The 26,625-nt window shown below is 40.0% G+C and overlaps 2 protein-coding genes across 2 annotated transcripts in view; one reads left to right on the top strand and one right to left on the bottom strand.

The window, feature by feature from the left end:
- DEPDC5 (DEP domain containing 5, GATOR1 subcomplex subunit) overlaps nt 1-12,813 on the bottom strand; it is a 59,066-nt gene extending 46,253 nt beyond the window's left edge. The window contains exons 1-12 of the mRNA XM_065418054.1: nt 12,731-12,813; nt 10,987-11,104; nt 9,802-9,889; nt 9,115-9,161; nt 8,647-8,732; nt 7,977-8,060; nt 7,190-7,239; nt 4,325-4,394; nt 2,960-3,038; nt 2,542-2,603; nt 1,508-1,577; nt 653-725 (exon numbers count right to left, since the gene is read on the bottom strand). Coding sequence (XP_065274126.1) covers nt 653-725; nt 1,508-1,577; nt 2,542-2,603; nt 2,960-3,038; nt 4,325-4,394; nt 7,190-7,239; nt 7,977-8,060; nt 8,647-8,732; nt 9,115-9,161; nt 9,802-9,889; nt 10,987-11,044 — 767 coding nt within the window. The 5' untranslated portion in view covers nt 11,045-11,104; nt 12,731-12,813. The remainder of the gene's footprint in view (nt 1-652; nt 726-1,507; nt 1,578-2,541; nt 2,604-2,959; nt 3,039-4,324; nt 4,395-7,189; nt 7,240-7,976; nt 8,061-8,646; nt 8,733-9,114; nt 9,162-9,801; nt 9,890-10,986; nt 11,105-12,730) is intronic.
- A 1,928-nt stretch (nt 12,814-14,741) lies between these two features.
- Nucleotides 14,742-26,625, top strand: part of PRR14L (proline rich 14 like) — a 33,147-nt gene continuing 21,263 nt past the window's right edge. The window contains exons 1-5 of the mRNA XM_065417923.1: nt 14,742-14,824; nt 15,305-15,391; nt 15,881-15,986; nt 18,222-18,757; nt 22,867-22,948. Of these exons, the coding sequence (XP_065273995.1) occupies nt 18,257-18,757; nt 22,867-22,948 (583 nt within the window). The 5' untranslated portion in view covers nt 14,742-14,824; nt 15,305-15,391; nt 15,881-15,986; nt 18,222-18,256. The remainder of the gene's footprint in view (nt 14,825-15,304; nt 15,392-15,880; nt 15,987-18,221; nt 18,758-22,866; nt 22,949-26,625) is intronic.

Raw genomic sequence — 26,625 nt, 5'->3', positions numbered from 1 at the left:
ATGTAACTGGAAATATAATCAAAGTTTCAGCACTGGCACCCCACAAAGAGTTCATTCTAAAGACAGCCAAGTCTTACATAAAATGCTACCATTAGCACTACAGAGAAAGCCCTAAAGCAGGGGTCGTCAACCTTTTAGAAGTGGTGTGCCGAGTCTTCATTTATTCACTCTAATTTAAGGTTTCGCGTGCCAGTAATACATTTTAACGTTTTTAGAAGGTCTCTTTCTATAAGTCTATAATATATAACTAAAACTATTGTTGTATGTAAAGTAAATACGGTTTTTAAAAATGTTTAAGAAGATTCATTTAAGATTAAATTAAAATGCAGAGCCCCCCGGACCGGTGGCCAAGACCCAGGCAGTGTGAGTGCCACTGAAAATCAGCTCGCGTGCCGCCTTCAGCACGCGTGCCTACCCCTGCCCTAAAGCCTCTGAAGTTTGTCATCGATTTCTATAACTAAGTAGCTGCAAATGTGAGTGTGGGGAGAACTGGTCAATTTGCCAGGACTCAGAGAGGGATGTTTCTCATTGTGCTAAGATCTTGCCCTTGTGATGTATTCTAGCAAGAAACGTGTCTCATTAATAAGAATTACATATGCGTTTGTTCAAAAATATCCCTTAAAACACAAAACCGTCACAGGGGAAAATATACTTGTAGAAATCTTCATAAAATCTTCCCTCATGATCCTGCCGAATTGAGGCACGGTGTATCTCAGGAAACTCGTCTGAAATGGAGAGGAAAGCAAGGATGAAGCTGGTTCATTCAGAAATCAGAAGGGGGTCCCAATACGCTTACTCCCTTTTTTAGTTATTTCTAGAGTACATCTAAATCTGTAAGAAAAAAAATCAGATCTCTCTGACAATATTAAATTTGGATTAAAAATGAAGTCACAGGGATCTTTCTACAAGAGTGAGTACTTTGGGAACAATTTGCATATATGCCCTACATCCTTTCATGTTAGGTTTTTCCTTAAAGGATTCACACAGGGACTGATCAAGCACCCACTGTGTTTGGCATGGACTCCGTTGGACAGAGAGTGCATCCACCTAACACAAAGAGGGAAGCTGTGCTCACCTTGTGAAATATACTTGAGTTAAGGTACAAGAAAATAAGGTTCTCTGCAAGTTTACAGATACACTGATCCCTTCTCTTCCCCTCCATTTCTGAGGAGAACAAGGACTTAACAGAAATAATAAAAATAGACTCAGAGTTGTACAAGTTGTACATATGCAATATGAAACCATGGAAGATAGAGGAATGTCTGCATCTCCTGAAGCATCCACGGTCACTGATACTCCCTGCGTAACACATTCCTACTGAACTACAGAACACAGTACCCAATAATGGAATTAAGTTCCCCATTGGCACAAACTATTGTTAGCTAACACCAACCTCCAAGAGATAAGGGGGACAGACTGAAGGCAAGAGTATGGAGGGGGGGGGGGGGAAGGGTAGCAGGAGGAGAAGGAGGAAGAGAGGAGAAAATATTATTCAATAGCTTCTTACCTATGGATTTTGCATCATAAAAAGTTCTAGAAAATAGAACCACTGTCACCTCATGGCTGCAGTTCTTCTCCTGTTCAAGAGGAATAGAAAGAAGTGGGGGGAAAAAGAAAAATAGTTCTTCTCCCTGAAATCACATACTCATCAGTAACTAATAGTGCACACACACAAAAGAATAGGAAGCAGAGATTATCACAAACAAAAGGAGAACAAACACTGATACACCTGTATTAAACAATGCACGGGGCTTATATGGCTGTACAACACTGCTGTGTAGGTCCTGTAGTGCCAAGCTACACCAAATGGCACTAATGAGCTGTAGAGAGCACCTTGACCAGATCGCTCAGTCTCCCTTCAGAAGGGAAATATGGCCCAGGTGAGGAGTGGAGAGAAAGAAACCCTGAGATATTCAATAGGATAACCAGAAAGCAACTTCTCATCCTCTTCCCCCCATTCCCAATATTAAAACAAAATATACTCACAATAAAACAGACATCTCACATAGTTTCCAGCTGCATAAAGTCTTACACGGCTCCTATCAATTTCATAACACTGCCAAAAAGCAGCATGGAGATAAGACAACCCTAACATGCACACTTTTTGCCTCCTGGACACCTGGCAATGTCAGTCACACTTTGCATGCATTTGACGTTTTCAAGATTTAGAGCTCTTGAGGATTTAAATCTATCCTTGCCGTCTAATTTGTTGATTTCACATTCACCCCCATCTTAAGTGTCTTATTCAAGATTGCTGTGATTTTCTTATTTAAACTGAACTTTTTGGTGCCAAGGCCCTTGTCTGTGAAGGTCCATGGCTAAGGGAGTCATGGCCACTGGAAATTACAATTGATGACTCAGTAAATGTGTACAAAAAATAAAATAAAAAAAATCAGGGTCTTAACTTTGACTAGTCAGCTTGTGGCTCTTTTTAAAGACGCTATCAGCACATTAGATAAACAAGTGATACTGGAGAACGGACAAATACAAGGGATGACTTGTTCTTTTAGAAGCAGGCTCTATACGAAACTGCAACAGTACCTTCCATTTGGTGAAAAGATCAGCAAGGAAACCGTTCACAGCCTTCTCAAAGTACAGGTCTCCTGCAAAAAAAACAAAACAAAAAAGCAACACAAAAGCATCAGAAAGCTGCCATTTTTATTACACAAACCCCCACACACCCCTGTTTTGAGGTAACTTTACCTTGAGGGTTCCAGTACAAAAAGTTGTATTAGCATCAGGGCAGCCCACCTTACAGGCATTAAGAGTCACTATTGATGTTACCAGAGAAAGGAACATGACAAACGACAACAAGCAGGGCTAAGGTTTTAGATGATGGGAACAAAAGCACAGCTTTGGTGTCAATGGCAACTGACCCTAACTTCATATTTCCAATGCATTGTCTATGGACAAGGTAGGACATTTAAATCATGTCAGTGAGAAAAAGTTATCTACATACCATAGATGTCAAAATCCCACATTTCACAGCTCATCTGGATAAAGATGTAAACCATGGCTGAAGTTGAGCGGAACACCACCTACCAAGGAGTGAGAGAGAGTGTCAAGTGGTGACATACCTGTTGAAGGCTTCATAAGGCTATTAACTAGAAGGAAGCTGTTTAGCTCCTGAGCAGTTATCCCAGCATTCTCTAACATGGGCATTAACTATCAAGCTACACATAAGCTCTGCCTACTAGATAGACAGCACTGCAGTAACTTCTGAGGGGGTTGCTTTTCAAAGTCCTGTGCAATTCTTAATATAGTTGAACTCATTGCACTGATGGTGTTAATCATGTGATTTATGGAATTTGTTATTATTCCCCACATCCTTCACAGCCAGCAGCATGTGTCACCATTAATTTGTGAGCAAGCAATAATGAAAAGGAACTTCCAAGGGCTTCACTTAAAGTATCGGTTAGTGAATGGGGCAGCACATTGTCCCTTGGTAAAATTCCATTTTGTTCAGAGTTTACATTTCAACAGCTATGTTATCCTTTCTGCCAATTCAGAAAACAAAACCAGTTAATAAATGCTTTCTGCTATCAAGCGATTAACAAAATTAATCGTGATTAATTGCGCTGTTAAACAATAATAGAATATCACAACAGTGCCATGCAAACATCTGTTCTCACTCTCAGGTGACTTTGTAAACAAGAAGCAGGCAGCATTATCTTCTGCAAATGTAAAAAAACGTGTGTTTGAGTGATTGGCTGAACAAGAAGTAGGACTGAGTGGACTTGTAGGCTCTAAAGTTTTACATTGTTTTATTTTTGAATTCAGAGGGTTTTTTTGTATATAATTCTACATTTGTAACTTCAACTTTCATGATAAAGAGATTGCACTACAGCACTTGTATTAGGTGAATTGAAAAATACTATTTTTGTTTTTTACAGTGCAAATATTTGTAATAAAAATTAATATAAAGTGAGCATTGTACACTTTGTATTCTGTGTTGTAATTGAAATCGATATATTTGAAAATGTAGAAAAACATCCAAAAATAATTAATATATTTCAATTGGTATTCTATGGTTTAACAGTGTGATTAATTGTGGTTAATTTTTTAATCGTGATTAATTTTGAGTTAATCGCGAGAGTTAACTGCGATTAATCGACAGACCTACTTTCTGCTCATCGCAACCTCAGTCCAAAGAAAAGAGCAACCAAAGGAGATCATCAAATTTCATACAGTAACATATTAAACAACAAAACTGCTACCAAACCACTAATATGGCTACAGCCAATGGCACAGTGACCAGACACTGGTTTGGAAGCCCTGAAACATCAGCTGAAAGAAAGGGAGAAAAATGTTTTAAAAATCCTACCCGGGTATCTTCACTGATGTACCCACATGTGACTTTCTCACTCTTAACCCATAGCTCACCCACTTGTGCCCTATAAGCAAAACAAAGAAAGGAATTCAGTGCAAAAATAACCTTTGTTAAAGAGAGCTGGTATGGAGAGGAGAGAACTACGACAAACATTGCATTCAATTGGGACATGAATATAGCCCTTAACGGTCTGTGAGTAAAATCCATCGAAACAAAACATACTTTAAATGGCTGCCCCCAAGTGGCACCAGTGCCAAGTGACCTCTCACTGCAGCTCCCTACCACAACCCCTCTTTTGCTCCCTCTCACCAAATCTCTTGTCACAACAGTATTCCATTATCACCAAATACCAAAGGCAAACTATGTGGCATTCACCTAAGCCAAATGAGTAGATTTGTCCCATCACTAGGTCCCTCTTCAATTAGATCAAGTCACCAAATGATATAAAGAAGACCACTTAAATGTGGAGCTTTAAGGTCTTTTGCATACTGCTCAGAATTCCTGCCACAGGTTTATTTTTTTTATTTATTATCAGGTGCAATTCATTCCTTTTAGTTCCAGATCAGAAATGAGCAGCCTGCACTACACCCATGAAGTGACCAAACAAAGAATTATGCCACTGAATCAGCGTCAGAACACAGGGACACAATGGAAATTCCAGGGTAGTATAAACCACAGTGTAACTATGGGAAATAGGCTTTAAGGCTCTCTTGGAACAGAAAGCGCTCAAGATAATTTCAGCCACAGTAAACAGCTGATTACATTCAGTTATTCCTGTAATGAGGCCCAGTGTTTCTCAGACAAACAGGTCATGTCTCATTTGGTACACTTCCCTCTGCCACATCAGTCATTGACTTAAGAGGGATCACTACCAACAGAATTCCCAAGGCCAGCCTAGTGCTTAGTGTTCTGCACTAGCATGATCACTCCTTTGACCAGCACCAATAGAGATATCTATCAAACAGCATATAGCAGAGAAAGCCTACACCCACACCTCTGGGTGATATAAGAGCAGCTGTGACAGTCTCTAGAGGAAGCATCATCCTCATTGCTGGAAACAGTATGGGCACAACACATGAAGTAAAGGAGGTTAGTGATCAAACAGCTCCAGAAGACTGGAAGAAAGTTAATGCTGTGCCAATATTTAAAAAGGGTATATGGGATGACTCGGGTAGTAATAGGCTTGTCAGTCTGACATTGATCCTGGGCAAAATAATGGAATGAATGATACAGGACTCAATTAATAAAGAATTAAAGGAGGGTAATATAATTAATGCCAATTCACATGAGTTTATGGGAAATAGATCTCAGCAAACTAATTTGATATCTTTTTTGATGAGATTAGAAATTTGGTTGATAAAGAGAATAATGTGGATTAATATATTTGAACTTCTGAAAGGCATTTGATGTGGTACTGCACAATATTTTCATTAAGAAACTAAATGATACAAATGTAACATGGCACATATTAAATGGATTAGAAATTAGATGACAGATCTCAAAATGTAATTGTAAATGGGGGACACAGAGGATATGGTTCCAGTGGGGTCCTGCAGGGATTGGTTCTATATGATTTAACATTTTTATCAGTGACCTGGAAGAAAACAAAATTATCATTGAAAGTTTGCAGATGGTGCAAAGAATGGGAGATGGTAAACAATGAAGAGAACAGGTCATGGATACAGAACAATCTGGATCGTTTGATAAGCTGGGCGCAAACAAAGAATGTAAACCACACTTACCAGATGGGGAACTTTATCCTGGGAAGCAGTGACACTGAAAAGCACTTGGGGGTCATGGCTGATAATATCAGCTGAATATGAGCTCCCATTGTGATGTTGTGGCCTACAGGGATAGTGGGATGCTTGGAAACTGTGCAGCCTTGAGTAGGAGTAGAGTAAATTATGTCTGTATTTGGCACTGGTGAAACTGCTGCTGGAATACTGTATCCAGTCCTGGTGTCCACAATTCAAGAAGGATGTTGATAAATTGGAGATGATTCAAAGAACAGCCATGGGAATGAATAAAGGATTGGAATTGGAGAATATGCCTTAGAGTGAAAGATCCCAGGAGCTCAATCCATTTAGCTTAACAAAGAAGAGGGTAAGGGGTCACTTAATCACAGTTTTTAAAGTACCTAACAGGGGAGAACAGAAATTTGATAATAGAGGGATCTTCAACCTCCCGAACAACGTTATAACAAGAATCTATAGCTGAAACTAGACAAATTCAGACTAGAAGTAAGGCTCAAATTTTTTAACAATGAGGATAATTAACCTCTGGAACAACTTGCCCAGGGTTGTGGTAGATTATCCATCACTGGTAATTTTTAAATCAAGATTGGATGTTTTCCTAAAAGATATGATCTAGTTCAAATAGGAATTAATTCAGGGGAAGTCCCATGGTCTGTGTTAATCAGAAAGCCAGTCTAAATGATCACAATGGTCTCTTCTGGCTTTATAATCCACAAATCTATTAAATAGGTAAATTGGGGAGAAAAAGGATACTTAGAGCATTGAAATGGGAAGAGGGAATATACTAGGGAATAAGATATTTCAGAGATTTGAGTCCAGAAAATATACCTACCCTTTGTTTGTTCTCATATTGGGTGTGCTGAGCTCACTGATTTAATGGCATAGGCAACAACAGATAAGTTTTCTGTACCTGGGCAGGATGGCTAAAAGCATCAGCTTTCTGCCTTGACATTTTAATTAACTAATGGCTAGAAGAGTTAAAAACATGGTATACAAACCCCCAAAGCATTTCTCCTTTCAGTTACTTGTGCAGCCAAATATCTCTACATATAAACACTTCTCTACATCTACTCATAAGAATAAATCAGGACAATTCAGCACTCACCGGATACCTGCAAATTCCACTTTTTGGGTGACATAGGCACATGTGCTGACCTAAGACAGAAGAGTTATAGATGATGGAAAAAGCAATAACTCTCAAAGCAACTAGAATGATTCACAGGAAACAGTTGTTAGAACCCTGAGACCCTGATCACCCTCCCTAAAGTCCACCTTAAAAGCTGGAGGCCACTTAGCACATTTACAATTAACATCTCAACCTAGAGAGTATTCTGCTAGGGCTTGTGTAGGTAAATGGACATAGTTTAATATAGCAGAGAGCACCTGAGCAAGAGAAACAGCTATCATTTATCTGGTATACTGCTCATCTGATTGGCCACTGGCTGCACTCCAGAATACAGAAATGTGGGAATCCTCAGCTGTTGTCTAACAAGTGGCAATCTCATGAACAGTTAATTCTAGCACATTTTTGGCTGACGTTCACTTGGACCCAACCTCTCCCAAATACTCTTTGTTCAGTCAAAATAATTTAGAATATGATGAACAGCCATTAATACTGTTGGCTACCAGTGATCCATGGGAATGAACACTATTTTCCAGAAAAAAGTTGTGAAGCAACTTAATTAAATACTGTAATATTGTTACATACAGTTCTCACTCAAGTCCCACTCACTAGTGCACAGAAAGGAATGAGGCAAATTTCTCCGAAGCAATTGCCCTTGAGCTTTTCCTCAGTGCTCCATAGCTCTGCAGGATAGCCATGTTCATGCCTCATGAACAGTGAGAAAAGGCAGTGTCCCCTCCATCCCACACATTACAATCATAGGCCTTACCAAGCTTTTTTTCAGTCGCCACATATCCCCACGCCCAATGTACTGATCCTTAAAGGTCAGCTCCACCAGGTCAAGAGTCACATCCTTAAAAAGGAATCAGTACATAGATTTCAGTGTGTGTTCCCAATACAACACTCTCTTATATGACCTCATGTTACATGAAAGGCCCTTTCAAAGCAAGTAAATGCTCTTAAGAGGGAAGGTCTAACAGTACAAATACTGAAAAAGCTCATATGGCTGGAATGCAGGGACAATCGTGAGTGGCAGGCTGGCATATTCTGGGGATTAGTGAAGTTCAAAGTAAAGGTCTAAGCACACTCACCACCCCCAGCGCTGATCTGAAGCACAAGAGAAAATACCATTTAAAAAAAAAAAGGGGCGGGGGTAATTCTAACTCTAAGGCAAACAAGATATCTGAAGGACTCCCATTTGTGCTAAATTAGGGGTAGTCAATAGGCAGACCGTGAGCCAAATCCAGACCACCAGATGCCTTTGAACAGACCCCAAAATCTTTTTATTTACTTATCATTATTGTTATTATTTTTATTATTTTCTCTGGAGTCTGGACCTTGACGAAGAAATATGCACCTTGACAAAAAAAATGGACTGCCCCTGTGCTAATGCTGAGGCAGATGGAAATATTGTTATTCACGGTTGTAACATTACATACCTTTGGGTCGACAACATTTACATGGACATCCTGGTATGGTCTCAGTCGGAATACCTGAGCTACAGTCTGATCCACACTTATAGTTTCTGCCATAAGGAAGAGAAAAATGGGAGCATACTTATTCCCATTTAATCCATCTCTTGCTACAGCCCCAATGAGAGAACAGGCCCTGCTTATGGACATACAAAGCAAGCCATTATTTTGATAATACATTTTAGATCTAGGTATCCCCGTTCCACTTGAACAGTGTGAATGGAAACTGCATTGTCCTGTCTTCCAAGCAGTTTGCTGCAGCTAGCAGGCATGCAGCCCCCAATTGATCCACGAGAAAAGCAGAGATTTGACAAGTTACAATAAGGAGAGTCATTTAAAAAAAAAAAAAAAAAAAAACCTAGAAATTGTGGTTAATTTCATTGTGATTTCCTCTGTTAAGCCTTATAGTCACACTACAAGAGTCTGGAGTCTTACCTTTTTGCAAATCTTCCTTAAGTGACTTCACTTGCAGGAGCAGAGGGCTGGAACACAAGAGAGAGAAGGTGAACAACGACATGGAGAATCCAGCCACCTACCCTGCTGTCACCATGGAGGGTTTGAATTCCTCCATCACAATAAAGGCACCTAGTTATACTGCATAGGGGATAAGCTAGAGCATTAACAATACTCACCTAGCAGAAAAGGTACTCAGAACCCAACAATTTCTAAGAGAACAAGTTAAAACATCTCTTTCCCTTGATCTGATCAACGTTACCGTTCTTTACCCTAAAAGAGCTAAATTATTATTATACAAACCTATACCTCAGGACCCATGGGATTAAAGAACCATCGCTATGTAACAGCAAGAAAGAAAATAAAGGCCTGAGGAACTACTTCAAGAACAGCTGCTACTCATCCCAAGTATGGCCAGCAAAGCCTCTAATGCCACATAACATGGAACATGTCAGACTACAGAAGAAGGCCATTTGATAAAGTCACCCCTTTATTTCCTTTCAAACAGAAAGATATAGCTCTATGCTGCAGCAAAATATCTGTATGGCATACCCAGTGGTCCCTCAGTGTCTACTCACTCTTCAAGTTGTTACACACTAAAGGAATGGAGAGATTAGTATTTTAGGTGCTCCAGCTACACTTGGTGATATTAGCAGAAAGACAATTCACCTGTACTCATCATTAGGGTGTGCAATTTCAACAACATCTCCCAGCTTGATGTGAAGAAACACTTTGGGGTTCATCATTAATTCGTCATCTGGAAGACAAAGATAGCAATTCAGTGAGACAGCCTGCAATCAACAGATAAAAATGAAAACACAGGAACTTATGCACTGTAATATGCTGCACATCCATCTGTTAATTTACCACTCAGTACATCCTTCACACAGTAACTACTCTGACCAGACTGAAGAGGCAGGATAATTCTGGGGAAAAAAGACCTTTCCGCTGTTCCAAGTCATAGGATTGTCATACAATATTTGTTTGCAAGAGGAACCAGTCTCGGCTTAATACCCAAAATCTCCACACTTCTTTTGTTTTTCTCAGTTTTAAAACATTGGTGGGGATACAGTGAATTATAAAGGACTATTAACAGAACTTAATTAATATGCTGTGATTGTGATTCCAAAGTGACAGTGGGTAAACAAAACAAAGAGGCTGGGCAACTGAGCATCTAAGTCTCCAGAAAGTACATTTATGAAATGCTGTTTTTGAATCCTATGTAACTTTTGTAACTACATGACCATGACTTTTATCAAGGCAGCAGTGAGAGCTGTATGATCAGATTTTTCTCAGGAACACATCAATAACTCTTCTTGACTGACCACTAGGAAACATTCCGGACAAATGAAAGGCTCCATTCGCACACAACCTCAACAAGAATAAAGTGGAAAACCCTACACAGAGCTCCTAGATCCTGCCAGTGGGACCCACAAACTCGGAGTCCACACATATCCATGTGCAGCAATACTACTGGGCCACTACAGCCTCTCCCAAATCTGTGGCTAAGCAAGAGGCAATAGGGATAGCAAAAAAGGAGGACAAAATGACAAAAGAAAAGCAGTAAAGGTGTCAAAGATATTTTAATGTCACAGAAGCTAACATTTTTACTGTAATCTGGCACTTGTGGATTTTAATTTGTATTCTACTATCAATGGGCTTTCCACCTTCTGACTAGTGACACTGTAGGTTACACAAAGGCTAATCCCTTAATATTTTGTTTGAAAAAGCCTAACAAACATGGAAACTAGCTTTGTCACTGTTAAATTAGAAATATTATGGAAAACTGCTGATTATATCACTGTTCATGAAACTAGTAGCCCTAAAAATACTTATGACCCAACGGATACTGACCGCTGCCCCCAAAGCCCTTCTTATGTATGACGAGTTTGTAGACCTTGTTGGTTCTCATTTTGAATCCTGGTTCTTCTCAGCTACTCCAAGTAAAGAGGACAGATGACATCTTGTCTCCCTGGTAAGTAAAAACAAAACAAAGAAACTCAGCTCTTTCCTTATTATAAAACTCTTCAACAGCTCTATATTTCAAGAGGAACTCAGAGGCAGTGGTTCCCAAACTGGGGTTCACAAAATGTTACAGGGGGTTCTCAGGGGAAAAATTCCCTAATGGCAGACAGGGCTGTCCCTAGAGACTCCGGGTAGCACGGGGCCAGCAGCACGGAGCCCCTGGTCTTCCAAGAGCTAAGCAGATCAAAGCAAGTGTATCTATCACACTGAGCAGATTTAAACTTCAAGACCCCTTATAAGAAATGGAAAGGGAGGTGGATATTTTTTGCTGTTTTTAAAATTATTATGAAAAACAAGTTTAAGCTTTGTTGTAACGTGCGTTGTTTGCCTGGACTGTTCAAGATCTGAATACTTGTGTAGGAGGAACTCTTTGAGTTGGCTTCTTAAATACCTTAATGCTGTTTCACATCTGATACTCCTTGATGAAACATAGGAGCCTTGTCTTAGAACAGACTTATTCAAAGTGATACAAGCTACGGAAGTGAGATCTTGGAAGAGTGTTGCCGTTTTCATAATGTAATAAAAATACTGTAATGATAAATAATTAATAATAAATAGTGTGCAATAAGAATGTCATAAAAACAAATTTTATATTTCCAAGATCATGCTTTTATAATTTATACTCAGGTAAAGAAGAAACTCCCTGGAAATATTCATTTTTAGCAGGGGGTTCACGAGACACAACATTTTAGTGAAAGGGGTTCATAGGTTGTTAAAGTTTGGGAACCACTGCCTAAGTGGTTCCAGTCTCAAAGAGCAACACCAGCAACACTGATGCTCCATAAACAATGCATTTGTACCAATTCCATAGCTGCCTAAGATTTCCTATTTGTCAATATGCTTCACGCTGGTCACTTCGGACTTCACAGTCACTATTATGATAGAATTTGGGTCTTTCACATGAAAAAGACAGGACACCACACTTTGAACTAAAGAACAATTTCTATTAGCTGTTGACAGTACAACACAGTTCAGAAGCACTTTCTCTCTCACAAACTCACACACACACATACAATCCAGAATGTGAAATTCAAGCCTAACCCTTTAACCAAAATGCTGCAGCTTTTCTGGGCTGCAAACTCTCCATAATCTCAGACAACTACAGGAATCAAGGAATCAACAATTAGGGGTGTCAGATCTCCTGCGGTCCAATGCTCCACCCTACCCGTGGGAATGAGCCCCCTGGGGGAGCAGACACTCCCCAGCAAACAGAAACATAGAAATGAAGGGATAGAGGGGACCCGGTCCAGTCCCCCTGCGCTGAGGCAGGACCATGTAAACCTAGTGTCTCCATCCCTGACAGGTATCTCTCCGCCCCCTCACCCCAACAATGCAGTGACCATGCCTGAGGTGGACCCAACCCTATCGCCTCCCCCAAAGAGAAGAGACCCCCCCACAATCCTAGGGAGAGCGCAATTCCTCCCATCCCCATGACAACTACACCCCCAGAGGGGAGGCAAATTCCCCCCCTCCCCGCGGAGAAGGAGTTGAGTGATAGGCAAATAAACCCCAGAGCCAAAAACTACGGGGGTGGGGGAAGGGCAAGAGCAGGCCCCAGCTCCCCGATTCTTACTGCTCCTGGCGGCGGCTCGAACCAGGACAGGGGGCGGCTCCCGAGAAGAATCACCAGCACGGCCCACAGACCTGCCTCACTTCCTCATCCGGGACTTGCAGAGAGAGCGCGTGTGACGTAACTCCTAGCGCGGCACCATAGAGACGGGAGGGGAAAGAGAGGCTTCCTCAGACAGGGCCGCGTCACGGCGGTAGGCGGGGCCCGTGGTGTGGGGAGGTCATCCCCCGTTCCCGGCTCGGGTAGCAGTAGTAGATCCTGGCCCTGGGGTGGGGGGCGGGAAGGAGTCCTTCCTAGCTAGCTCCCTCGCGGTCTCCCAAACCTGAACAATACAGCCCCCAGGGCACAGCATCAGACAAGTATCGGGGTAGCCGTGTAAATCGGCATCCACAACAACAACGAGGAGTCCGGTGGCACCTGAAAGACTAACAGATTAATTTGGGCATAAGCATTTGTGGGTAAAAACCCACTTCTTCAGCTTCAAGCATTTAGCTTCATAATACCAAGCATTCTAGAACTTTGCAGCCATGGGTGCTGCCTGTTTGACCGCTTTGATGGGGTAACTAGAAAGAGTTTACGGTTTAGAAAATAAAATAACCCCAGAGTGGGCTGAATAAATTCTGAGATTGAAGGCCCAATGAGTTTATTAGACCAGTATATTGTTACTTGTTAGTTAAAAGTAAGCACCATCTGGTTGTTAGGTTGAAATTAAATATTCAATTTTTAAATATGAACAATTATAAACAGAAACAAAAGAGGTTGCCAGACTGCTATAAGTCAACTTAAAAACTTTGCTTCTTTCTTTTCTCTCTATTCTCTCTTACTTTCCCTCAGTCCTCTTTCCTTCCTATGTCATGCAGGTTCTTTTCTCCTGGACCAAGAAGAATAGGCTGTAAATCAGCAAAGACCAAATCCTGCAAATTGATCATCATTGGCAGACCCCTGCATTTGTATAGAAACTTAATGTCTTAATCAGGGCATAAAAGTGTTCTCACATGGATAGATTTGCAGAACTGGGATAAAAGAAAGTAACTTCAAGAAATAATGGGAAAACATATGCTTTTAGGATAGCTATTGTGGGGACAAGAGCCCTGCAGATCTTAGGGATCAGAAAAAGGAATGAGACGAAATGCCAGATCTTGTCTTTTAGCATGTAAACTCTTTGAGACAAGGTCTGTAATTCATTATATATTTATACAGTGCCTACCATGATGGGGCTCTAGTTGGCTTGGCTTTTAGGGGTTTGATTATGAGATAAATATTTTAAATAATAATAAATGTGAAGTCTCAGATAAAGGGCCAAACTTGCTCCCACTCAACTCAATAGGAATTTTGCCATTGCTTTCAATGGGAAAAGGATCAGAGCCTAAATCTGAATGTACGTGATGTATCTTTTCTGAGGAACATGAGTGGCTATGTTAAAAAAAAAAAAGTTTTCATGCCTTTCTTTGTCTATTTCTGAGAAATGAACAGTCAAACTTTGCATGGATTTAACTTTTTTGATGTCTCTTCATCCACACATGCTGAGTATAACAGGACAAATTTTGTTTTATTGCAGGAGTTGACATGTGTTCCACTATATCATGCCACCAAGTAGCATGTTGTTATGAGTGTTTCTGCCCATCAGCATGGAACCTGGGCATGTTTTACCTGCTTGTAGACTACAAGCCATTTATATGTGATGCAGTGCTGCTGACTTTATGTATTTCACTGTTTAATCTTGGTAAGTCTTGCTGTGGTGAAGTGGGGCCAGCGGGAGAGGTGCACTAAGTTGTCTGATACTGTCCCCTGGGGGCTGCGAGGGAGCTAGCTAAGAAGGACTCCTTCCCGCCCCAGGGCCAGGATCTACTACTGCTACCCGAGCCGGGAATGGGGGATGACCTCCCCACACCACGGGCCCCGCCTACCGCCGTGACGCGGCCCTGTCTGAGGAAGCCTCTCTTTCCCCTCCCGTCTCTATGGTGCCGCGCTAGGAGTTACGTCACACGCGCTCTCTCTGCAAGTCCCGGATGAGGAAGTGAGGCAGGTCTGTGGGCCGTGCTGGTGATTCTTCTCGGGAGCCGCCCCCTGTCCTGGTTCGAGCCGCCGCCAGGAGCAGTAAGAATCGGGGAGCCGGGGCCTGCTCTTGCCCTTCCCCCACCCCCACCCCCGTAGTTTTTGGCTCTGGGGTTTATTTGCCTATCACTCATCTCCTTCTCCGCGGGGAGGGGGGGAATTTGCCTCCCCTCTGGGGGTGTAGTTGTCATGGGGATGGGAGGAATTGCGCTCTCCCTAGGATTGTGGGGGGGTCTCTTCTCTTTGGGGGAGGCGATAGGGTTGGGTCCACCTCAGGCATGGTCACTGCATTGTTGGGGTGAGGGGGCGGAGAGATACCTGTCAGGGATGGAGACACTAGGTTTACATGGTCCTGCCTCAGCGCAGGGGGACTGGACCGGGTCCCCTCTATCCCTTCATTTCTATGTTTCTGTTTGCTGGGGAGTGTCTGCTCCCCCAGGGGGCTCATTCCCACGGGTAGGGTGGAGCATTGGACCGCAGGAGATCTGACACCCCTAATTGTTGATTCCTTGATTCCTGTAGTTGTCTGAGTAGTGGGCAGTGCTGGCTGGGGGCCTTTTGCTGACCAAGGGGTTGTCATTCTGCAGTGTGTTGTGTCATCGAGATGAGGTATTGACCCCAGGTTTTGTCATGGGGGGCAGGGGTTGATCTGAGGGATTATGGAGAGTTTGCAGCCCAGAAAAGTTGCAGCATTTTGGTTAAAGGGTTAGGCTTGAATTTTACATTCTGGATTGTATGTGTGTGTGTGAGTTTGTGAGAGAGAAAGTGCTTCTGTGTTGTACTGTCAACAGCTAATAGAAATTGTTCTTTAGTTCAAAGTGTGGTGTCCTGTCTTTTTCATGTGAAAGACCCAAATTCTATCATAATAGTGACTGTGAAGTCCGAAGTGACCAGCGTGAAGCATATTGACAAATAGGAAATCTGAGGCAGCTATGGAATTGGTACAAATGCGTTGTTTATGGAGCCTCAGTGTTGCTGGTGTTGCTCTTTGAGACTGGAATCTGTAAGGTTTTCCTCTTGAAATGTAGAGCTGTAGAAGAGTTTTATAATAAGAAAAGGGCTGAGTTTCTTTGTTTTGTTTTTGTTTTTACTTACCAGGGAGACAAGATGTCATCTGTCCTCTTTACTTGGAGTACCTGATTCAAAATGAGAACCAACAAGGTCTACAAACTCGTCATACATAAGAAGGGCTTTGGGTGCAGTGGTCAGTATCCGTTGGGTCATAAGTGTTTTTAGGGTTGCTGGTTTCATGAACAGTGATATAATCAGCAGTTTTCCATAATATTTCTAATTTAACAGTGACAAAGCTAGTCTCCATGTTTGTTAGGCTTTTTCAAACAAAATATTAAGGGATTAGCCTTTGTGTAACCTACAGTGTCACTAGTCAGACGGTGGAAAGCCCATTGATAGTAGAATACAAATTAAAATCCACAAGTGCCAGATTACAGTAAAAATGTTAGCTTCTGTGACAGAAAATATCTTTGATACCTTTTCTGCTTTTCTTTTGTCTCATTGAAGTGGACCTCCTAAGGCTTGTTTGTGTGTGTATGTATATATATATTATAATTTTATTTTATATTGTTTGCTTTTTGGTGGGCCACTTTCTAGATGTTGCAACAGGTCACGGGTTTGGGTGACGTGGGTTCTATTCCTGTGTCTGCAACTCACTTTGTTAATGTGACTTTGGGCAAGTTACTTAACCTCCCTAATACCTGGCAGAGGTTGTGTGTGTAAAGCATTTCAGGATCACAAGAAAAGGTGTTGTAGACGACTGGAATGTGTTTTTCGTGTGCTGTAAGACAGGACTAGAAGAAAATAAATCTGGAGTGTTTTAGCAAATGGGTCCTTCTTCCTACCTTTGGTAAATAAATGCTAAGATTCTGCAACCTCTCAGCTGTCTTTTGCTTACAGCTGATATTGTCATTTTAAAGAGGGAGAAAAATCAGGGTCTGTAGAATTTAACCCATATGTTTTTATTACCAATTCTTGAGGAAAGAAACCATGCCTAGTGTTTATTTAACTTGTATGTGGTCAGTGTTTGTATTTATCTATAGATCATTAGTGTACTGAGACCATATTATGTTGTTGTTCTTAAAATTAGCCATATGCTAGTCAGTATTGCTAGAAATGGTGTAAGTTTTTGAAGATAAAGGTTTTAAATTTTTTTGAGCAAAATTCCTCCTCCCCTATTGTTTTTTTAGAATCCTGGGGATTTTAGTTATGTATAGCATAGAAATATTGAGCTAGCACAATTGATGGATGTTCATCTACGTTTCTGAGCTGTGTAAAGAGCAGCAAGATCAACATTTGAGTAATAGGATTGGGTTTTATTAACCTTCTGTTGGCTGTTAGCTGAGTGATTGGTGCCACCTGACCTAGCTTTGTGTAGAAACTCTCAATGGAGATTCATGAGCATGTCAGTGTTAAGTATATAGTATTCTTGCATCAGGGCTCTTTAAATTTTTTTTTTAAGTGACCCTTTACTTAATGTAGTTCAGAGAATTTGTGGCTGACCATGTTGTGGTCATGCTGACACTATGGTTAGAACTGTACTAGCAATAACTGTTTGAGCATGGCTATTGCTAGCATAGTATTGGCCATTGGATACTGATGAGTTGGGCTCTGGGCTATAAGATGAATCAAAGGTTCACTTTAGATAACAAACCTAGTGATAGCACCATCTTTTTCCTCTGTTTATAATGGGGAAGTCACAAGGAATGGCAAGTGATAGTGCATGTGTTAGGATGCATTTTCTTGTATGGCTTTTCCATCTAAAGAGAAATTTTTAAAAATATAGAAAAGTAAAGGAAATTTGGCTACTACCATCAAACTGGTAGGATGTTTGACACCCTGCTTTAGGTCCACAAGTGCTAGTAAATACTTTTTCTCTCCATTTTCTCTCTTCCCATTTCCTAGACGCTCATACACGCTACAAGGTCTTAGTTTTAGGCTAAGAAGAGATGTTGGGGTAGGGAGGAACTGCTGATGTGAGAAGAGAGGAATAACCTTATTCATGGTTTGTGTGGCACTTACTCTAGCGCTCAGTAATTGTAGAATCACTTTCTTACCAGGAATTCATTTGGAACATACTCTTATTGAACACACACATTTGAAGCACTTACCCTTTTATTTTTTGGTTTAAACTTTTTATTAGGGCAAAGTTACAATAGAATGTTGACATACTGCATTTTATATTACTTATTACTTATTCAGGCTCAAGTTAATATTCAAAGAACCTGGCTGAACATTTTGGTTTGCTGACTGAGGAGGAGCCCTACTGTGAGTGCCTTAAAAAGGGACCAAACTTTCTAAATATCTGTCCCTTTGTTGGTGCTTCTCGGGCGTATGTACCTTTGTCCCGGACAACAACAAAAACAATGATTACTTTTGTGTATATGTGTGTGTCTGTGTAGTGATTTAGTGTTGTCTTTACTTTTAGGGTGAGTTTAGAAAGGCACAGTCTTCAGCTGCCTGATGCTATCATCTGGAGTGGAGTCCCAAGAGAGAAGCCACCCACATCCCCTTGATTCCTCCATGTCTGCTGTGGTACAGGAATTGTACACTGGACTGCCAGTCAGCATCTCTACTGAGCTTACTGCTGGGTCTGATCCTAATGTTAGACTAGATACAAAACCTGAAGCATCAACACTTGTGCTAGCACATAGTAGCAGTTTGTTGTCTGAGTCCCACAGGATTAGTGGGGTGGAAAATTGCTCCCAGGAAACTGATAACCTGGATCATGGGGACAAGCTTACATCTGATGGGCTGGCAGGATCCCTTTCTGAAGAGTCTATGGGGGCTGGAAACCTTGCTGAGAACGAAGAGGCCAAAAGTGGAAGCTTGGGGAAGCAGGACACTTGTGCTAATGGGAGCCAGAAGGAAGAGAGACGATCTGCGAAAGAAACACAAGATGCTGAGGAAGAGCTTGTTGGATGTTGTGCTTTAGCCTCTGAAGAAAAGTGGTGGTTGAGACAGGTAAGAAAGAAATTGATTACAGTGAATGTTTGAACATAGCAGAGAGGGGTTTGTTAGGGACTCGATGTCAATGTGCTTTTTGTTCTCTTTCTTTAAGTCTTGCCATCATAGCATCCAAAAATATTTAATAAATTTCAATTTGTATTCTATTGTTATAAGTGTGATTAATCGCGATTAATTTTTTTAATCATGGTTAATTTTTTTGAGTTAATCGCGTGGGTTAACTGTGATTAATTGACAGCCCTAAAAAAAACCCTTCACAAATGCCAAATGTCCCTCTTCCCAACTGTTGAGGAGGATACATTGTAGTCTAAAATGTCATAATACAGGTAACAAAATTAGCCATTATGTGGTCATGCTATTGGTACCAGATTAAAATAACTAGCAGTGCTAGATCTTATGCTGAAACCATATATGACATCACTTATGTCTTAAGTACAGTCTCTGCAGTCTGCTGTATCTTTCAACTCAACTCTTCAATAATTGGACAGTGGATCAGTGTCTCTATTTCCTTTTTCAAATAATAAGGCCTCTCAGCTCATATGTTGTTTTTTTCCTCCAGCAGACATTCACGTTCCAATTATTATTCCAAGGCAAAAAAGTTTGTGAGCTTAGAGATAAAATTGAAATTAACACTTCACTGGGGAAAACCCCCACAAACATTGAAGTATTATTTAAAAAAAAATTGTTTAACTTGAAAATTCCGTGTTACAGGTTTTACTATTTGGCACAAGGAATTCCAAACACTTGAAAGCATGTAAATACAGTAAATGAGAAAGTTTGATTAAAGTAAGGAACTGAAAATTGAGCTTATACCAGGAAGTGAACTTCAAACTTAAATTTCTGAGAAATAATTGTCTCTCCATAATGTGGTCATATGATGACATTTAGGTTTCTTTGATATCTTTATAATACATATTAAGGTAGTTTAAATGTTACAGATGTTCACGTAACTTTACAATTGCATCTGCTGTTTTCTTTCTCCCTGAGCAGAATCTCTCCCCCCAAATCCCCTATCATTTTAAAAATTTGTGTGAGAGAGGAGATTTAAGTCAAAGCTTGGTAGTAATTTAATTGTATAAAACCACACTTCATACTTTTTTTTTTTACTTGGCTTTTTTGCTGGGGGTAGTGAACAAAAAACTATTTTTCCTAGTAGCAGCAGTAATGGGTACACAAACTACAAAGCAAATAGTAGGAGTTGTACTAGAGAATTATTTAAATTTAGCATGTTTTCAATGGGAGACTGAAGTTGGTTTTGAATTTTTATTTTTAAACAAGGATGGTTCTCTACAGTTCCAAAAAAAGCTGATTTCATAGTGAAATCTTCCTAATCATATGACTAATCCCATTTTCTATTTTTCAAAGTTCTTATTTTTCTTTTCAGTAGAGCCACTGTAGACTGACTTTACATTAGTTTGCATCATTGATTCATCTTCCAACTATTTCTGTGGCTTTGGGTTTGATTAATTGAAAATTAGTGTGGAGGGCAAGACAAGATAACTATATACATTTGCTCTAGATATTTATAAAACCCGAAACGTACATTGTGAGGTGGAGTGGATTTTGGAGTTTTATCACTGGGGGGAAAAAAGTCTAAATGTCTCAATTGGTTTGGCTCCTCTATGCTCTGAAAATATTGGACAGTACAGCTGTGAATTGACTGCTCCTTCTGTTTGAAAATTTGTTCTCTGGACAAGTGACATGGGCTTCAACATGTCAAGTAGCTGCTAAAGCTAGAGTGCACACGAGCCAGAGCTTACACCAAGGGACAAAATAGAAAACGCTTCTTCCATCAAGAGTCTTCACTCTGCATCCATCAGCTTCACCCATCACTGCAAATTAAATATAATACTTTGCTAATGTGGATACATTTATAATTCATACACACAAAGGCAATTCTCTCTTCATTTCTCAGCAAGGATTTAAATAGCAAAATGCTGTAGTTAAGGCTCCTATTGATTAAGACTTCATTATTTTACAAAATATACTAGAGAATGTTTAGTACGTGAATGTTTAGTACATGAATAGGTCATTTTATAGATAAATATATTAAAATATTTTGTTAAACATTCCTTTTTATCCACTTGTGAGTTCTGGAGCATGTCTGCATTTAAAATTTTGAGGGTGAGGGTTTATTGCAGGGGAGTTAATAAATATGATTGTCACACTGCTGTTGCCTTAAGAAGGAAACTGCGATTTAGCAGTTCAAAACCAGGGTACAATATTACAAGGCCTGGATTCTATTCTTAGCTTTGCAACTTATTTACTGTGACACTTAGTATGAGTCACTTAGTCATTTTCCTTTCCAGTATTATAAGGAATATTATAAGCAGTATTGAGACAATGTTTGAAAGCACTTTGAGGTCTCCATATGGAAAGTGTTGTAGAAATGCATAATAGTTCATTAATAATTTTTTTGAGGAACACATAGTTGGCCTTTCCTAGTGCCTTTACTGATGAATTTCTAGGGCCTTCACACTCTAGTGCTTTTACTAATGAATTCGCTTTCATGTGCATCTGGGTGAAAACTACTTAACTGAAGTACATTAAAAGAAACTAAACATATTAGCAAATGCCTTCTTAAATGTACAGTGATATGTGACACTTAATATTGCTGTTTGACCACAAATTATTATTGCAGTATTTGGTTGAGAGCAAAAAGCTGTAGTTAAGGTTGAAGAATGGCTTAAAACCTCCTGTTTCACGTGCTCATAACTTCCTTAAAATATTCACCTTTTTAATTACATTTTTTTTTCATGACTGCTCAGTTGTCAAAGATAAGATATTTTTCTGAAGTTTGTGTGTGTTTGTTTTTTAAGTTTGAATTAAGTCCCCTTATCCATTTTTGAGCCAGGCAAGGATGAAAAAAGATATGAGTGCTAATGAAGATACTGTTTAGGTCAGAAAGAACGTGTTTTCCATAGACTTTCACCTGGCTCTGCTGTATCCTTGCTCAGCCATTCTAGCTTTCTTATTCTCTCAGAATTTTGTTAATTTTGAGTGAGTGATCAATTATCATACATCCATTTCAAATATCCAACATCCAAGTAGTGGGGCCTTGAGAATGTGTAAAATTTTTAAATGAATGACTGGGGGGGCGTGGGTCCCCAGACTGCTCATTCACTCTCCTGGGTGGAAAATTAGGTCTTTATGCAATTCTGTAGACCCCTTTTCTTGGCTGAGAAACAGGTCCTAGGGATAATCTCCTTGTCCTGAGAGAGAGATGGGTCCCCACTCTTCTCCCTAGTCCCTCTAACCATTTCAGGGGGAAACCAGTGCTTCTATTATATGCAAATTTCTTGAACTGTCCATATTTCAGTGGTGCATTTAAAGGAGTGTGTAGTTCTTAGAGACAGCAGTATAGTAATTACAAGAAATGTACCTATAGAATGTGTGTGCTTGTGTGTTTCCCTTCATCCTTCAACAAAATTTAGGAAACATAATGCAAAAAACTGTTAATGCAATAGTAAGTTTGTATAATTAAAGTAGTCAGAAAATGCTGAAGTTAAGGTAGTACAGTGAAGAGGGTAATATTTTCTTGTGCGTTTTTCATCTGCACAAGGGATTCCACTGAGAGGGATTATAATAATTGGTTTGGGGTTTGATGAAGGATTACCATTCTGTTTCATATTGGGACGCTTTCCATTGTATTTAAACTCACTTCCTGCTTTAGTTGCTACTTTGGCAAGGCTTTACTGATGCTGAGTTTAAATCTTCTCTGGAATTGTCTCCTCCTGAGGATAGGAAAGACTAATGCAGTATCTTCAACAGTGAGTGGATTTAAAAAAAATTTTTTTTAAGAGGAAAGATGTGATGAGGCAGTGGGTCAGAAAGGAAGGAGAATTTCTCATATTAAGTGCTTACAGTTCAATTATTTGCCTGTATTACCACACTTGTAAGTGTGCTTATGGTGTATGCATGACTTTCTCCCTCATTCCCCAAAAAAGCCTAGCATATTATGTGGTATGCTAATGCTTACTGCGTCCAGAGTTAGGCCTGGCTTAACAGGTACAGTCCCTGGAGTCTAGGAATAGACTCTGAAAACTATAATTACCAGTTAGTCTCAGGTGTTGCTGCTATGGTGGTGACTTGTTCCTTTATTTCAGGAGAAGCCTCAGATAAACCGAAGTGGGGGAGAATTTTCAAGAATCTGCTGCACTGAAATGGCAAGCCCTCTGAAGAGTAAAGGTGTGTATTTCAGTTGTTCAGCTTTTTTCCTTCAGGATCCTCTTTCATTAACAGAAGTGCGTGAATGATTGCAGGGATAGCTCCTCTGTTCTTTTTGGTAGTGGAAGTTACTGCCCTGTTCGTGTAGAACAATAGCAAAGCTTAATCCTGTGCTCTCTCCTGGCCATGTGCTGATGTGATTGAAATGCTCTGATGAAGAGAGTCCATATTTGGTAGTTCTTAGTCTGAAATACTTGTTGACTCCGGTGCAGATGCTCTTGTTAGTAATTATTGTTTGATTTTGAGAAATAAGGTAATACAAAACTACATGAAAATTGTTAACGGTAGAGATGTGCAAAAGAAACAATAATTGGCTGACTCAGTCACCATCTAACACTTTAGAATATGCAGTTTCCAAAGTGAGAGGGGTTTCTGCCCTAATTCTTAGTCCTCCTGTTAATGATCCACTTCTGTCCACAAATGCTTTGATCACTTTGCCTGCATCTGGTGGCTATTCTCTCTTTCTCTGCACAGCAAGCAGGCATATTGTGACTCTGTTTAACTCCAGGATTCTGGAACAACCATATTTTGATTTCAGTCCTGTGTTTATTGCAAATCAGGCCTGCTTGGCTGTTCTATCTTGAGTTCTCAGTCACCACAGATTTTGTTGACTTCATACTAAAAGCTAATATTTCAAATAGAAGATTTGGGTCTGTCCCTGCATGTAATTTGGTGGCACCAGATGTATCTGTTTACAGCTGCTGTTCTGTGAATTACTATCATTCAGACTGAGGCCTGGTCTACACTGGGGGAGAGGGGGAATCGATCTAAGATACGCAACTTCAGCTATGAGAATAGCGTAGCTGAAGTCGACGTATCTTAGATCAACTTAGATTGACTTACTTCGCGTCCTCGCGGCGCATGATCGATGGCCGCCACTCCCCCATCGACTCCGCTTCCGCCTCTCGCAGCGGTGGAGTTCCGGAGTCGACGGGGAGCACGTTCGGGTATCGATTTATTGCGTCTAGATGAGACGCGATAAATCGATCCCCGATAGATCGATCACTACCCGCCGATCCAGCGGGTAGTGTAGACATACCCTGAGCATAAAACAAAACCAAGAAAAGACCTGCCTTAAGCAACACAGCAAGCTTGTGCTTGCGTGGAGATCAGTTTTCCAGTCTTGGTCTCTGAAAGTATGGAAAAAGTCTTCAAAAGTTTGAGCAAATACTGTTCAGATGTTTTTGAACATAAAGAAATTGAAATTCTTTTCCAAAACTTGTGACCTCTTTTGAACAAAACTATTGTTGAAATGACCAGAAGTAAACACACAATGAAATTTGATGTGGAAATAACTCTCGTTAAGAAGTGTCTTTGAGTGTTCTGGTGCAAAGAGTTTTGATTTGAAAATAGTTTGAGAATTCCATGCTGCACAGTATATTTTACCAAGGAGTTTTATTAAATTCATAAAATGCCAGCTAGAAAAACTGCTTCATTTTTATGGCTGTACATGTTTATGGCTAATGTACTAGCACAAGGAAGAGTGCAATGAAGAGATTAAGGAGGGCTGCTGCACATTTTGCATGGCACCAAGACAGGGGCCCCAATCATATAAGCCTCAGAAGGTGCTTGGGACAAGGAATCTAGTGGTGTTAAACCAAATAGCTTCCAGATTATAAACCAAATAGCTTCCAGATTATGGAATTTACTTGTTACCATTTTTTTTAAAAGCCAGCGGGTCTGCTAACTCTTGGATTTTTCTACTCTTTTTCAAAAGTAAATTCCATTCAGTTAAGAAAACTTTGTTTGTAGCTCAACATTCAAGTCAGGAAATACTTAGTTAAGGTTGCATGTGTAACCTTTAATTCTGTGCCTTGTGTATATACATTGTGATATAATCTGATTACGTACCATTTCTGAATTCTGATATACAATTTTTTTCTTAAACACATGTAGCCTCTTGTAATATTTTGTACTACAACTTGTATGCTAGACAGTCCATGAAAGTCACTTATATGAAAAGTATGGAATAAACCCTCCATACATAGCATACCACATTTAAGAGTAAAGCCTAAAGCAATGTTGAAATTTTTTTGGCATGCATGAGCTACATACGTTTCTAGATAAAATAGTTTTACAGCTAACTGCCTCATCCATTTAATTTCACAAAAGAAAACTTTGTAGCTTATTGAAGAGACTACATATAGTACATAGAGATTAAAGCTTCAATTGTACAAACACACATGCTTAACTTTAGCCATGTGCATCGACGTTGGCAATATTGGGGCCTAAATTACTAAAATACGCAAATTACAGAGAAGAGAACTTTTAATGTAGAAATTCAGTCAGTAAAGAGTTGCTGCACCATTGTAGCAATGAAAATGTGAGCATAAAAGAATGAAAAGCATATTAAAATGAAAACCTAGCACGAGATGCTACAAAGTTACAAAAAAATTGTATTTTTGAGAAATGTGATCATGTAATTAAAGACTGTATTGTAATGCATCTGCAAAAGAAAGCAATGTTAAGGTTAAGTCCTATTTCGACCATATGTCCAGCTTTTGAGGCACTTATCTGTGCAGTCTTAATATTCTCAACATAGCAATTTGCATAGAATTTCAAAATTACATGGTACATTAAAATCATTGTTACAATGTTTCCTTCCTTTTCTTATCCTTCCCTTTGTAGTTGGAGGGGACAACCTTTTGGGGATTTGAACTCCTCTTCATGTCTCATTCCAGGGGGCTGGACTTGATGACTTCTCGAGGTCTCCTCCAGCCCTACTTTTCTATGATTCCAGTAGCTAGCTACCACTGGTGCCAATTACATTAAATCAGTGTTTCTGTTAAAGTGATCATTAGTGAAATACTTAATGTTTACAGTTAAACTTTCTTTTAGTTTAACCACCTGTTCAATATTAATGGGGAATTTGGTCACTGACAACTTAAATTTCTGTCCTCTGTGCAATCAGTTTTCTCTGCCTTCCACACACAAACAAGGATTTAAAATAGGAGACTGTGATGGTAAAGCCATATATGGTAAGGTGGACTCAGGAGTAGCCATAGTATGTGAAACTATTCTAAACTTTTTTTTAAATGACTAAATTTCAAGATAGTGGTGTCCCTTCAGTACTTTGCAGAGCTGTTTCAGGTTGCTCTACAAAGAGGACAGCATTGCATTGGCTTATGTTCAGTTCATTTAGAAGGTTATCATCAGCCATAAGGGCTAAGAATGTAATATCTTAAAAGGACAGAAGCAAAATTGAACATGTTCTACCCAAAAGGAAGCAAAAATCCTCTTGTCCTCCCTTCGTGTTGAGGAAAGTGTTGGAAGCTTCTCCTGACTATCAGTTGTTTTTCATTCAGATTAAGGGAATGAGCAGATCCTAGAGAAACTAATCAAATCTCTAATATCTTGATGGAGCAGGCCCAAGCAACGCAGATTCATAAACTGGAAGGCCAGAAAAGAGACCATTGTGATCATGTAGTCTGACCTCCTGTATAACACAGGCCATAGGACTTCCCTGAATTAATGTTTGTTTGAATTAGAACATATCTTCTAGAAATCCATCCCTCTTCCTCCCCATCATCATTCCGTGAATGTCTGGAACCTAGCTTATCAAAGGAGATTTTTACAGAAAAGCACCCACACACCCCAACCCACCCCCCAAAAAAGTGTAGGTTGGAGAATTCCATATC

This window comes from Emys orbicularis, chromosome 16 (assembly GCF_028017835.1).
Source record: "Emys orbicularis isolate rEmyOrb1 chromosome 16, rEmyOrb1.hap1, whole genome shotgun sequence".
Classification (NCBI taxonomy): domain Eukaryota; kingdom Metazoa; phylum Chordata; order Testudines; family Emydidae; genus Emys; species Emys orbicularis.
The sequence above is the reverse complement of the archived record's forward strand: the minus strand, read 5'-3'. Positions and strand labels throughout refer to the sequence as shown.